We start from the raw sequence: 15,855 nt of genomic DNA on the forward strand, positions 1-15,855 counted from the left end.
TGTGCTCAGATAAGGCCAAAATTAAACTTTTTGGCTATCAACTTAAACGCTATGTTTGGCGCTAAACCAGCACAGCTCATCGCACCAAGAACACTATTCCTACAGTGAAACTTGGTGGGATATTCTTGAGCAAAATGTGTTTCAGTCTGTCAGTAATTTTAGACTTGGACGGAGGTTCACCTTCCAACAAGACAATGACCCAAAGTAGACTGCTAAAGAAACACTCACATGGTTTAAGAGGAAATGTATAAATGTTTTAGAGCGGCCTAGTCAAAGCCCAGACCTTACTCCAATTGAGATTCTGTGGTCAGATTTTTCTGTGGTCAAGATTGTTGTTCACCAGAGGAAACCATCACACTTGAAGGAGCTGGAGCAGTTCTGCCTTGAGGAATGGGCAAAATTTGCAGTGGCCAGATGTGTAAAGCTCATAGAGACTTATCCAAAGTGACTAGGGATGTAATTGCCACAAAATTAGGTTCTACAATGTACTAAGTTAAGGGAGGTGAATATTAATGAACACTAAAGTTTTCTAGTTTTCTATTACTTTGTCCTATTTGTTGTTTGCTTCACAATAAAAAGATACCCAAATGATCACAGTTGTAGGCATATTCATTACATTAACTGATGATAACCCTCAAAAAAAAACAAACACTGGAATTGCAGGTTGTGAGGTAGCAAAACACAAAAAATGCCAAGGGGTAACATAGTAACATAGTAACATAGTAACATAGTTAGTAAGGCCGAAAAAAGACATTTGTCCATCCAGTTCAGCCTATATTCCATCATAATAAATCCCCAGATCTACGTCCTTCTACAGAACCTAATTGTATGATACAATATTGTTCTGCTCCAGGAAGACATCCAGGCCTCTCTTGAACCCCTCGACTGAGTTCGCCATCACCACCTCCTCAGGCAAGCAATTCCAGATTCTCACTGCCCTAACAGTAAAGAATCCTCTTCTATGTTGGTGGAAAAACCTTCTCTCCTCCAGACGCAAAGAATGCCCCCTTGTGCCCGTCACCTTCCTTGGTATAAACAGATCCTCAGCGAGATATTTGTATTGTCCCCTTATATACTTATACATGGTTATTAGATCGCCCCTCAGTCGTCTTTTTTCTAGACTAAATAATCCTAATTTCGCTAATCTATCTGGGTATTGTAGTTCTCCCATCCCCTTTATTAATTTTGTTGCCCTCCTTTGTACTCTCTCTAGTTCCATTATATCCTTCCTGAGCACCGGTGCCCAAAACTGGACACAGTACTCCATGTGCGGTCTAACTAGGGATTTGTACAGAGGCAGTATAATGCTCTCATCATGTGTATCCAGACCTCTTTTAATGCACCCCATGATCCTGTTTGCCTTGGCAGCTGCTGCCTGGCACTGGCTGCTCCAGGTAAGTTTATCATTAACTAGGATCCCCAAGTCCTTCTCCCTGTCAGATTTACCCAGTGGTTTCCCATTCAGTGTGTAATGGTGATATTGATTCCTTCTTCCCATGTGTATAACCTTACATTTATCATTGTTAAACCTCATCTGCCACCTTTCAGCCCAAGTTTCCAACTTATCCAGATCCATCTGTAGCAGAATACTATCTTCTCTTGTATTAACTGCTTTACATAGTTTTGTATCATCTGCAAATATCGATATTTTACTGTGTAAACCTTCTACCAGATCATTAATGAATATGTTGAAGAGAACAGGTCCTAATACTGACTCCTGCGGTACCCCACTGGTCACAGCGACCCAGTTAGAGACTATACCATTTATAACCACCCTCTGCTTTCTATCACTAAGCCAGTTACTAACCCATTTACACACAATTTCCCCCAGACCAAGCATTCTCATTTTGTGCACCAACCTCTTGTGCGGCACGGTATCAAACGCTTTGGAAAAATCGAGATATACCACGTCCAATGACTCACCGTGGTCCAGCCTATAGCTTACCTCTTCATAAAAACTGATTAGATTGGTTTGACAGGAGCGATTTCTCATAAACCCATGCTGATATGGAGTTAAACAGTTATTCTCATTGAGATAATCCAGAATAACATCCCTCAGAAACCCTTCAAATATTTTACCAACAATAGAGGTTAGACTTACTGGCCTATAATTTCCAGGTTCACTTTTAGAGCCCTTTTTGAATATTGGCACCACATTTGCTATGCGCCAATCCTGCGGAACAGACCCTGTCGCTATAGAGTCCCTAAAAATAAGAAATAATGGTTTATCTATTACATTACTTAGTTCTCTTAGTACTCGTGGGTGTATGCCATCCGGACCCGGAGATTTATCTATTTTAATCTTATTTAGCCGGTTTCGCACCTCTTCTTGGGTTAGATTGGTGACCCTTAATATAGGGTTTTCATTGTTTCTTGGGATTTCACCTAGCATTTAATTTTCCACCGTGAATACCGTGGAGAAGAAGGTGTTTAATATGTTAGCTTTTTCCTCGTCATCTACAACCATTCTTTCCTCACTATTTTTTAAGGGGCCTACATTTTCAGTTTTTATTCTTTTACTATTGATATAGCTGAAGAACAGTTTGGGATTAGTTTTACTCTCCTTAGCAATGTGCTTCTCTGTTTCCTTTTTGGCAGCTTTAATTAGTTTTTTAGATAAAGTATTTTTCTCCCTATAGTTTTTTAGAGCTTCAATGGTGCCATCCTGCTTTAGTAGTGCAAATGCTTTCTTTTTACTGTTAATTGCCTGTCTTACTTCTTTGTTTAGCCACATTGGGTTTTTCCTATTTCTAGTCCTTTTATTCCCACAAGGTATAAACCGCTTACACTGCCTATTTAGGATGTTCTTAAACATTTCCCATTTATTATCTGTATTCTTATTTCTGAGGATATTGTCCCAGTCTACCAGATTAAGGGCATCTCTAAGCTGGTCAAACTTTGCCTTCCTAAAGTTCAGTGTTTTTGTGACTCCCTGACAAGTCCCCTTAGTGAAAGACAGGTGAAACTGTACAATATTGTGGTCGCTATTTCCTAGATAGGTAATTACTTTTGCAAGCCACTGTAGCCATAGTTGACCATATTCATATGGACCATATTTATTATCATTATTTATTGACCTAACACTTGATTTACATGTGAATTAAAATGTTGATATCTCTGGAACACAGCATCAGATAGAAGATCCAAATGTGTTGATGGATTTACCTTTGAAAGATCTGCATGCAGATTTGCAATATGTAATTTGGGTGGGAGGGTTGATCTTACTGATAGGTTCCTTTCAATATCACTTGTATTCTTATTTACTGAACTCCCTTCTCATTTTGGACTTGGCAGTTAAGGGGGCGGTCCTTATTATTGATTTGACAGTATTTCCTGCAGCGTGCATACAAATATCACTGTCAATCACTGATTAGGACCACCTTCTTGACTGATAAGCCAAGAGTAATATCAGTTTATTTTATACTATTTCTACAGCAGGCTGACAGTATCTCTTCTGTAGAATGCACATTATTAGTGCATTAGTGTATTCACATCAGAATGATAATAGAAAGTTTAGATATAAAGGCAGAGAACACAGGATCCCCCATTGACAATGGTGGTTGTCACAGCTCGTCTCTTCAGCCTCATTGTGAAATTACCTTTGCATTTGTCACATCAGAGTGCCTAGAATGTTCTTCACTACAAAGTCATGAGGCTGCTGTGAAGTATATCTCTCAATGCTGTTAAGAGGAGCTCAGGACAATAGACTACCAACTTAGTAATGTACAGAATATATAACACATAAGAAGCTACCACCAATAAACAGAAACGGACAATGAAAGTAAGATTATTCCTTAAATAGAACCTTCAAGCTAGATTCAGACCTGCAGTACAGTAATATAGCAGTGAAAAAATGTTAATATTCCACATTTATTCAAACAATTTGAGATTTTATTCGCCATTTGCAAAAGAGTGGCCTTTTGTTGAAGCATGTCGAGCACTAAAAAAAAAGTCAAACATTCAAGTAGCTGCTGCAGCCAACTAATTGCAGTTATGTGCCATAAACATCAGCATTATTATGGAGGCCAGTCACTTAAAAACTGGAGCACGTTCATAGAAGAGCTATCAGGATGGTGAGCGGACTACAAAGTATGTCCTACAAAGATCGGTTAAAGGATCTGGGAATGTTTAGCTTGCAAAACAGAAGGCTAAGAGGAGACTTAATAGCCATCTACAAATATCTGAAGGGATGTCAGTGTTGAGGGATCATCTTTTTTCTCATTTGCACATGGAAACATAAGAAGAAACGGAATGAAACTGATTAGATATTAGAAAAAATATGGGGAGTTCTCCGTCAATGGAAGTCTTCAAACAGAGGCTGGACGGGCATCTGCCGGAGATGGTTTAGTGAATCCTGCATTGAGCAGGGGGTTGGACACAATGACCCTGGAGGTCCCTTCCAACATTCACCTTCTATGATTCCACTTGCATGATGGACATGATGTCATCAATACAGTACTGGCATGGAACACTATAGTGGCAGCACAGGAACAGTGGGGTTTTGAAAAGTGGAGACATGCTAATTTATATCATTTTACACCATTTTCTGTAATTGGCCCTAATTTGAAAAATTCTAGACAACCCTTTGAAAATAGGCAGTGTGACTATTATTAATGTAGACAAGATATTCCCTTCTAAAAATGCTTACAATCATCTAAAGATGTGGAAAACGTAGAAAAATGCAAGTTGTTTAAGCAAAGTAAAAAAGAAAATGAAACGTTACCTTAAAGGACTGGAACTGAGAAAGTGCCTACACTTATCCTGTTATGTTATCCCAATTTTTTTTTATCACTCTTGCTATGTGAAAAAGCCTAATATATATACATTTTACAGCAGGAGATACATTGTTCCCTCCAGTTTTAAGCACTTTTATGTGATGCCATTTGCCACCCTCTGTTCTTTGTCTGTAAATGATTTGAAAACTATTTGGGATTTTAAATGGAAACATTACTATAATCATTATCAGGATGATTACTGTAGAATATTCGATGAAAAGTAAAAAGATTGGTATAGTTGTAGTGAAAAATACACTTACGTTGGCATTCCTTACAACATTTACCAGGAGCAAAGGCAGGTGCAGAATAAGTCGGACACGTTGGTTCCTGACAGATTAATGTCTCACACTGAACAGTCCCATTCTGTGAAGAACAAACAATTAAATTACTACCACATTATTCTAAGTAGCTGTACAAAATAATGGTATCAACATTAAATCCTGTGTTACATATTACATTACCAGCCACATGCTGCTAATAGAAGTCTCCTGCAGAACCATTTCAATAAGCTGATAATGTACAAAATGTAAAATAATACACCTGAGGGAAGGCTTCATGTCTGTCGCTCAGAACATTGAGGAGACATGTTTTCATTATTCAATATCTTTTTTTGGGCATCCAAAAGGATATTGTTATAAGGTACATTTTTATGAAAAGTCACAAAGAAAATCATATTTGCATAATATCCCAAGGAAACTGTATCAACTAAAGCTATGGTTGATATGTCATTAGTGTGTAATTGTCTTTATAAGGAAAATTCCACACAGAGGAAGTGCATTAATGAAATAACTAGAAGGGGTAAAAGAGGGTATGTAAGTGCAACTACAAGACGAAAAAGAGACAATTTGCACATGAATTATTAATCTCACAAACCAAGAAGGTTGTACAGGACGTTTCCAGTTACCTTTTATCATGCCTATAGAAATTAGAAAGTGCTTTCTCAAGAACAGTAGTTTGAGTTACAGGAGAAACAGGTTGAACGTGACAACTAATCCCTAATATTGTGTTTTGAAGGCATCTCTCAGTTGAAGAAACATTTGAAGCGGTCGTATCAAGTTCTCAATAATTCCATTATAATGTTTAGCATGGAAAGTTATGAACATTTGTATTTGACTTCATTAGGTTATTTAGCTTCTTTACTGTTCAAAAATATGAACAGCTTTCTGTACACTTTTCTTACTTTTGTGCAACACCCATGCTCAGTGTCTAGGTAATTGGTAAAAATGTTGTGTCTGCAGAGGGGGTAGCATATCTAGGGCATGCTTACTGCCAGATAAGGCTACTTTCACACTAGCGTCGGCACTGCGACGGGCCGACGTACCAACGCTAGTAGTGAATGCGCCGCACAACGGGGGCAGCGGATGCATTTTTCCAGCGCATCTGCGGGGAGGTGGGGGCGGAGTTCTGGCTGCGCATGCGCGGTCGGAAATGGCGGACACAACACTGCAAAACACGTTACATGTAACGTTTTTTGCTGCCGACGGTCCGCCACAACACGGCGCAACCGTCGCACGACGGTTGCGACGTGTGGCAAAGCGTCGCAATGCGACGCTAATGTTAGTCAATGGAGAAAAAAACGCATCCTGCAAGCACTTTTGCAGGATGAGTTTTTTCTACAAAACGATGCATAGCGACGTGCAGTGCACGACGCTAGTGTGAAAGTAGCCTTAGTGAACGCTATCTCCTACATTCTGGCACTATGAATGAGAGAGGCCGACAGAACAAGATAATACCTAGCAAGGTAAAGTTGCATTCACCCCTTGCAACAGTGTTGTGTTTTTCTGTCGCAATCGTACTCGGAGTATAGTGATTGCCCAACAATAAGAAAAGGCCAGAGAAAAGCTTGAGATTTAGAGGACTCTTTGTTCAGACTTGTAACAGGAAAGAAGCCAAATTGCCTTATTGAATTAATTACACAATTTCATTAAGTTTATGCTGGACCAAATAAAAATAAAAAAAGTAGTTAAAGGGAACCTGTCACCCCAAAAATCGAAGGTGAGCTAATCCCACCGGCATCAGGGGCTTATTTACAGCATTCTGTAATGCTGTAGATAAGCCCCCGATGTAACCTGAAAGATGAGAAAAAGAGGTTAGATTATACTCACCCAGGGGCAATCCTGCTGTGGTCTGGTCCGATGGGTGTTGCGGTCCAGTCCGGGGCCTCCCATCTTCTTACGATGATGTCCTCTTCTTGTCTTCATGCTGCAGCTGCAGCGCAGGCGTACTTTGTCTGCCCTGTTCAGGGCAGAACAAAGTACTACAATGCGCAGGCGCCGGGAAAGGTCAGAGAAGCCCAGCGCCTGTTCACTGCAGTACTTTGCTCTGCACTCAACAGGGCAGACAAAGTGCACCTGCGCCGGAGCCGCAGCGTGAATACAAGAAGAGGACGTCATCGTAAGAAGATGGGAGGCCCCGGACCGGACTGCGACGCCCATCAGATTGGACCGCCCGCCCAGGTGAGTATAATCTAACCTCTTTTTCTCATCTTTCAGGATACATCAGGGCCTTATCTACAGCATTACAGAATGCTGTAGATAAACCCCTGATGCTGGTGGGCTTAGCTCACCTTCGATTTTGGGGGTGACAGGTTCCCTTTAAAGGAAATCTGTCAACAGCTGTCTATATGGACATGTATGTCATAGGAAGCTAAATAAAATTATACCTTGATATTTCCCACCTGATGTCTTATTCCTGAGATATCCATGTTTTTGTTAATAATTAAATAAGATGTTTAGGACTACTGGCCGGAAACTGATCTGCATGAGATTCTCCCTCCAGAAATTAATTTATATGATATAGGGGGAATTGCCAGTGTGATGTGCAATGATTGAAACTGTGCTCTACTGATCTTACTGCAGAATATGTGTGATTATAAACAATAGAGTTGAGCTTTGACTCATTACAAACACATCTGCATAGATTGATCTCTATTACATCTCTCATAGATTGTAAGCTTGCGAGCAGGGCCCTCATTCCTCCTGGTATCTGTTTCGAACTGTATTTCTGTTATGCTGTAATGTCTATTGTCTGTTCAAGTCCACTCTATAATTTGTAAAGCGCTGCGGAATATGTTGGCGCTATATAAATAAAAATTATTATTATTATTATCTGCAGCTGCACCTTTTCTCATCTGTGGTCAGCTCAGTAGCAGAGCTGTGCCTGACTTCATCTAACACTTCTTTAGCTTCCATCTCACAGGCAGCCACTCCAGTAGACAATACATTAGTACAAGAACTCTGTGAGAGGAGAACAGCAACTGCAGATGTGTTTGTAATGAGACAAGCTTCTGCTATACTGTCCTTTCCTCCACAAGGACTTCCTGTGAGACAGAGGTTTAAGAAGTGTTAGTTAAAATCAGGCACATCTCTTAGGTAGACGTGAAAGCACCGTGAGAGGATAACTGCAGATGTGTTTGTAATGAGGCAAAGATCAGTTCTGCTGAGTGTGATTATAACTGTCAGGCATTACATGTCTCACAGGTAACACCCCCTTTCATATAAAATAAGCTATGGAGGCAAATCAGTTTCTGGCTCTTAGAGCTTAACAGCTCATTTACACATAAGAAAAACAAGATTTTCTCTGGAATAAGACATTGACACGCATATATTAAGGTATCATTTTATTCAACTTTCTATGACCTACATGGCCATATAGACGGTTTACGAGGGCTGATCATACTGACAGATTCCCTGTAAGATACACTTACACTACACAATTCTCGTGAACTGGGAATGATCGTTTCACAATAATTGTGCATTCAAAACAGGCTGTAAATAATCCATTGGACAAGCAAAATGCTTGTTTGTCAGGTAAAATGATATTTTGGTTTGTTAAAAAAAAAAAATCTTGACACCGCATCCTGTGTAAACAGAATATCTTCTACCGATAACAATGGCAGCCTATAAACAATGAATGATTTATTACAGGTTGTTTAGTATATCTGAAGCCAGGTGGGCCTCTGTAAACGACCACCAATCGGCAAATATGTTGAGCACTTTATATTTACTTTATTTTACTGTACTATCAAAGTGGAAAAAAATAGGTCAAAGTCCTGTATTAACCCTAAACACAAATTCAACCTTTAGTCAACCTTTAATAAATGTATGTAAAACAGATTATCATACCATGCATGTACACTTCTTACAGCCGTCTGTCCAGGACTCCAGCTCTCTGTAGACATTGCCCTTTACAGTGCAAGATCTTTCACAGTAGCATTGATCTAACCTATTCATCCTCTGCTCAGCTCTTGACAGCTGCAAAGAGATTTCAAGCAAGTATAAAAAAAAGATAAAGATGTATGACACAAACAATATTTTCCATAATTCCATAATAATACACAAAAGTTAAAGCCAGCTGTGATGCACAAGGCAAAAGTCAGGTTCTTTGTAACAAACAGTTATTAAATCGACAAAATAATGCAAAATATTGGTTATTTAACTTGAAGATGAAGTGTAGGAATTGTTAGAGTGCTTACAGAAATACCACCACACCTGTCCAAAAGTTGTATCTGGTATTGCATCTCAGCTACACGTGACTGTACCTAAACTATGAGATCTACCCTATCGATGATACGGTATTTTTTACCTTTAGCGGTAGACCCTTTTTCAGAATAAATAGCCACTTTGTTCTAGCCCGTACAACTTCTATAAAGTGGTATTAACAAGCTTGAAAGTTATCCCCTATCTATAAGATAGATGACATGTTCCCTATTGCCGGGGCATCACAGAAAAAAGATACAGCCTTACCAACACCAGGTCAGATTACCAATGCACTAGCAATCTATTTTGGCCAAAATGAGTATTCATCTTTTTTTATTGCACCATTTTCCTATTTTTATGCAGGATGCAGCCAGGTCCTTTAGTGTTGGTTGGGTGTACTGGGGTGTCTGTCCTTGTGGGGTGCACTTACATAGTGCTGGACAGCCTTCCTGATATAATAGTATAGGAGTCATCAATAGGCTGTAAGCCAGACACTGCATCACATGTAGCTGTGTGACTGGCGTCCTATGCGAGCTCCATCTGGGTGCAAGTTTGATACTACACAGCCACTGCCTCCATGAATTGATAGGTGTGTGACTGGCTGTTTGCTTCAGGATTTTGCATGAGTGATGCCCCACCTTTATCATAGGGGGCTGCTGCATCCTGTTAGTGCATTGGTATTTTGTCATGGTGTTGGTAAGACTGTATCTTTTTTCTGTGATATTTCCTGAAATTTTGTCCTTTTTTTTAGCCATCCCTATTGCTGGGGGTCTGACTGCTGGGAACCCCACAGTTTCAGTTTTTCAAGAGGCCCATAAGAATGGAATGGAGGTTGATCATTATTATTTTATTTTACTCACTAACATAGCAGCATTAAATCCGGAGAGCACTACACACATTATCATCCCTGTCCTCATTGGGGCTCACAATCTACATTCCCTATCAGTATGTATTTAGAGTGTGGGAGGAAACTGGAGGACCCGGAGGAAACCCACGCAAACACGGGGAGAACATGCAACCTCCTTGCAAATCTTGTCCTTGGTGGGATTTGAACTCAGGACCACAGCACTGGAAAGCAACATTCATTCTTATGGGAGTGCTGAAGATCCATCAAGAGCAGTGGTCCCCATCTCCAGGCCTCAAGGGCCGCCAACAGTGCAGGTTTTCAGGATTTCCTTAGTATTGCACAAAACCTGCACTGTTGGCGGCCCTCGAGGCCTGGAGATGGGGACCACTGGTCAAGAGCAATGCGGATCAGTGGGAGCCCCAGCAGTTTGGTACCAGAAATCTGGAAACTATCCTCTATCCCATAGATCCCCATCATGTGGACCTGATTAGAACTAGAATGGGATTAGTGAAATCTTAGTGAGGTTGAATATCACTTCCTTTAAAAATATTTTTGATCTGCTGGACAACCAATTTAATGCTTTAGAATGCATCATAACTTTTAAAATAGTTTTAACAGTTCACAACATGATAGTAATAACAACATACTGCACATGTGGCTCAAAGATATTAAAGTGGTATTCCCAATTTGGTCCTTAAACAGTTCATAGGTCTGATATTCTTTTACTTCCTAATTTCTTGGATGGCAGTGGCTCCTGCTTGAGTGATAGTTCTGTAATAGAGCTTTGTCCTGCTACAATACATGTCGGTGTTTATTCTGAGTCCACACTGTTATCAGGGCCAGTGTTGGGTGGGGATGGGAGGAAAAGTGGGGAATTGCCAAAGTCCACCACTCTCTTAGGAGCCCACCAAATTTATTTTAAAAGATGCAGTGATAATACAAGTTCTGTATTATCAATGTAGCTTCCAAGGTTAAGACTGATTAAGGATCATAGTCACATGACCGTGATGTCACCAAAGGTTTTTAAGCAGTGTTGAACTCGGAAACTACATTGATAACATAGAACTTGCATGAATACTGTTTAGGGACCTTGGGTGACATCATGACCATGTGAATATGATGTCACCAAAGGTCCTTTAACTGCTGGAGTCTGGAGGATCTAAAGAAGATACAGACTAGCGAGTCCTCTGGGGGGTATATACATGTGTATTTATGCGCTGTGTGTATATACAAATACATGTGCATGTGCTGTTTGAATGGTGTAGTGCAGTGGTGTTCACATCGTGCAGTAGTGAGGCAGTGACCCAGGAAAAGTTATCATAAGAAGATGGGAGGCGCTGGACCGGACCGCGACACCCATCGGACCGGACTGCAGCAGGAGTGTCCCTGGATGAGTATAATCTAACCTCTTTTTTTCATCTTTTAAGATACATCGGGGGCTTATCTACAGCATTACAAAATGCTGTAGATAAGCCCCTGATGCCGGTGGCTTTAGCTCACCTTTGATTTTGGGGTGACAGGTTCCCTTTAATTTAGTCATATAAGGACATATATTTATAATACCCTTTCCTTATGCATATATTTATATAATTTTGAGAGCTGTATACATAATTTGGGGATCCTTTAATAATTTTTCTTGCTTTTAGTAGTGATACGCTGTTTTCTATATATCTATAGATTTATTTTTATGTTTATTAACTTTAATAAAATAATCTTTATTCGGTATAAAATACTCTATGGTTTCTTGGATACTTTAACTTAGTTGTTCCTAGATTTGATTGTCTTCATATGTATGTATGCGTTGTGTGTATAAATACAGTGGCATGTAAATGTTTGGGCACCCTTAGTCAAAATTATAGTTATTGTGAACAGTTAAGCAAGTTGAAGATGAAATGATCTCTAAAAGGCCTAAAGCTAAAGATGACACATTACCTTTGTATTTTAGGCATACAAAATGTATATTGTCATTTTTTTTTTCATCTTAAAAATTACAAAAGGAAAATGGGCCGATCCAAAAGTTTGGGCACCCTTGGAGATTTGTGTGCTCAGATAACTTTGACCAAGTTTTCAGACCTTATTTAGCCTGTTAGGGTTATGGTTTGTTCACTATCATCATTAGGAAAGGCCAGGTGATGCAAATTTCCCAACTTTATAAGCTTTTTGCCAAAAAACAGCAGCCATGGGTTCTTCTGAGCAGCTGACTAGCACTAGCTGAAAATGAAAATGGCGGGGCCCACAAAGCAGCAGAAGGCTATAAGAAGATAGCAAAGTGTTTTCAAGTTGCCTTTTTCTCAGTTCAGTTCAAAATGTAATTAAAAAATGGCAGTTAACAGCGACAGTGGAGGTCAAGTTAAGGTTTGGAAGATCAAGCAAAATTTAATTAAGAGCTGATCATAGGATTGCTAGAGAGGCAAATCAGAACCTCCGCTTTACTGCAAAAGACCTTCAAAAATATTTTGCAGACTCTGGAGTTGTCATAAATTGTTCTACTGTTCAGAGACACCTGCACAAATATGGCCTTCATGGAAGAGTCATCAGAATAAAAACCTCTCCTGCGACCTCACTATAAAATTCAACGTGATAAGTATGCAAAAGAACATCTAAAAAAGCATGATTCATTTTGGAAACAAGTCCAGTGGACTGATGAGCTTAAAATAGAACCCTTTGGCCACACTGATCAAAGGTATATGTGGAGAAAAAGGGCACAGAATTTCAGGAAAACAACATCTTACCAACCATTAGGCATGGGGGTGGATCAATCATGCTTTGGGGTTGTGTTGGAGCCAATGGCATTATTTTACGGGTAGAGAAAAGAATGGATTCAATGAAATTTCATCAAATTCTTGATGCAAACATAACATGATTAGTAAAAATGCTGAAGTTGAAAAGAGGATGGCTTCTGCAAATGGATAATGATTCTAAATACACGTCAAAATCCACAATAGACTACGTCAAAAGGCGCAAACTGAAGGTTTTACCATGGCCCTCACAGTCCCCTGATCTAAACACCATTGAAAATCTCTGGTGGCTAGACCTCAATATAGCAGTGCATTCGAGATGACCCAGAAATCTCACAGAACTGGAAGACTTTTACAAGGAAGAATGGATGAAAATCTCTCAAACAAGAATTGAAAGACTCTTGGCTGGCTACAAAAAGCGTTTACAAGCTGTGATACTTTCAAAAGGGGATGCTACAATTTACTAACCATGCAGGTTGCCCAAACTTTTGTATCAGCCCATTTTCCTTTTTGCAATTTTTAAAATGTTAAAGATAAAAAAAATATATATATTTTTTTTGCCTAAAATACAAAGGAAATGTGTCCTCTTTAACTTTAGGCCTTTTAGATATCATTTACCTTATATATATATGTACTGTACAGTTGTGGCCTAAAGCATTGACACCCCTGCAATTCTGTCAGATAATACTCAGTTTCTTCCTGAAAATGATTGCAAACACAAATTCTTTGGTATTATTATCTTCATTTAATTTGTCTTAAATGAAAAAGCACAAAAAGAATTGTCCTAAAGCCAAATTGGATATAATTTCACACCAAACACAAAAAAGGGGGTGGACAAAAGTAATAGCACTGTTCAAAAAATCATGTGATGCTTCCCTAATTTGTGTAATTAACAGCACCTGTAACTTATCTGTGGCACCTAACAGGTGTTGGCAATAACTAAATCACACTTGCAGCCAGTTGACATGGATTAAAGTTGACTCAACCTCTGTCCTGCGTTCTTGTGTGTACCACATTGAGCATGGAGAAAAGAAAGAAGACCAAAGAACTGTCTGAGGACTTGAGAAACCAAATTGTGAGGAAGCATGAGCAATCTCAAGGCTACAAGTCCATCTCCAAAGACCTGAATGTTCCTGTGTCTACTGTGCGCAGTGTCATCAAGAAGTTTAAAGCCCATGGCACTGTGGCTAACCTCCCTAGATGTGAACGGAAAAGAAAAATTGACAAGAGATTTCAACGTAAGATTGTGCGGATGTTGGATAAAGAACCTCGACTAACATCCAAACAAGTTCAAGCTGCCCTGCAGTCCGAGGGTACAACAGTGTCAACCCGTACTATCCGTCGGCGTCTGAATGAAAAGGGACTGTATGGTAGAAGACCCAGGAAGACCCCACTTCTTACCCCGAGACATAAAAAAGCCAGGCTGGAGTTTGCCAAAACTTACCTGAAAAAGTCTAAAACATTTTGGAAGAATGTTCTCTGGTCAGATGAGACAAAAGTAGAGCTTTTTGGGCAAAGGCATCAACATAGAGTTTACAGGAGAAAAAAAGAGGCATTCAAAGAAAAGAACACGGTCCCTACAGTCAAACATGGTGGAGGTTCCCTGATGTTTTGGGGTTGCTTTGCTGCCTCTGGCACTGGACTGCTTGACCGTGTGCATGGCGTTATGGAGTCTGAAGACTGCCAACAAATTTTGCAGCGTAATGTAGGGCCCAGTGTGAGAAAGCTGGGTCTCCCTCAGAGGTCATGGGTCTTCCAGCAGGACAATAACCCAAAACACACTTCAAGAAGCACTAGAAAATGGTTTGAGAGAAAGCACTGGATACTTCTAAGGTGGCCAGCAATGAGTCCAGACCTGAATCCCATAGAACACCTGTGGAGAGATCTAAAAATGTCAGTTTGGAGAAGGCACCCTTCAAATATCAGGGACCTGGAGCAGTTTGCTAAAGAAGAATGGTCTAAAATTCCAGCAGAGCATTGTAAGAAACTCATTGATGGTTACCGGAAGCGGTTGGTCGCAGTTATTTTGGCTAAAGGTTGTGCAACCAAGTATTAGGCTGAGGGTGCCAATACTTTTGTCTGGCCCATTTTTGGAGTTTTGTGTGAAATGATCAATGTTTTGCTTTTTGCTTCAGTCTCTTTTGTATTTTTTTCATTTAAGACAAATTAAATGAAGATAATAATACCAAAGGATTTCTGATTGCAATCACTTTCAGGAAGAAACTGAGTATTATCTGACAGAATTGCAGAGGTGTAAATACTTTTGGTCACAACTGTATGTATGCACTGTATGTATGTGCTGCGTGTTTACACATTTGTATTCAGGGTTGGACTGGCCTGGCAGGGTAGCGGTCAGTGCCCGGAGGGCCCTTTAAAAGCGTGTCCAAATTTTTTGCAGTGTCGCTCGCACATACCATCTGACAGCGGGGACGTTGGCTCCCTCACTGTTGCCACATGATAAGGAACTTGATGGACATTCTGTGTGGGCAGTGACAAGCACCTCGCTCTGCTTTCCCACTCTGTTGGTGACTAATCAAGTGGTGACGCTGTGCTCTGCTCTCTCGGCTTCTGCTGTGTGCTGCTGTGCTGGCTGGCTGCTGTGGTGAGTAGTAGTCGGTGACTGACTAACTTCACTCTGCTCTCCCGAGCCCCTGCTCCTGCTGTCCTGCCGCCGTGTGATGTGAGTGACTCTGTGAATGAGTCTGACACACAGAACTGTCTAGGCACTCTCTCCTCTCCAGGCTCCTTCTGTCCTGCCTAGGCTGCCTTGTAGACTGTAGCGACAGCTGTGTGGTGAGCTGCTGAGCCTGACACCCTCCCTGAAAGTGCCGACTGCATCTCTCTTTCTAACCCTGGAGTGCTGCTTCTAAAGTGCAATACATTTTTTCAGGGTGAGTGCAGCCTCCATCCCATCCTCCATGATCCCATCCCCCATGATCCCATCCCCCTTGATCGCATCACCCATGATAAATTCCCATCCCCCATGATAAATTCCCATCGCCTGTGAACCCCATCCC

The 15,855-nt window shown here is 40.4% G+C and overlaps 1 protein-coding gene across 1 annotated transcript in view; it reads right to left on the minus strand.

The window, feature by feature from the left end:
* The window catches only part of NELL2 (neural EGFL like 2), a 587,110-nt gene that overhangs the window by 377,327 nt on the left and 193,928 nt on the right, over positions 1 to 15,855 (minus strand). The window contains exons 8-9 of the mRNA XM_069764734.1: positions 8,900 to 9,028; positions 5,036 to 5,138 (exon numbers count right to left, since the gene is read on the minus strand). Coding sequence (XP_069620835.1) covers positions 5,036 to 5,138; positions 8,900 to 9,028 — 232 coding nt within the window. The remainder of the gene's footprint in view (positions 1 to 5,035; positions 5,139 to 8,899; positions 9,029 to 15,855) is intronic.

Source organism: Ranitomeya imitator, chromosome 4 (genome assembly GCF_032444005.1).
Source record: "Ranitomeya imitator isolate aRanImi1 chromosome 4, aRanImi1.pri, whole genome shotgun sequence".
NCBI lineage: Eukaryota > Metazoa > Chordata > Amphibia > Anura > Dendrobatidae > Ranitomeya > Ranitomeya imitator.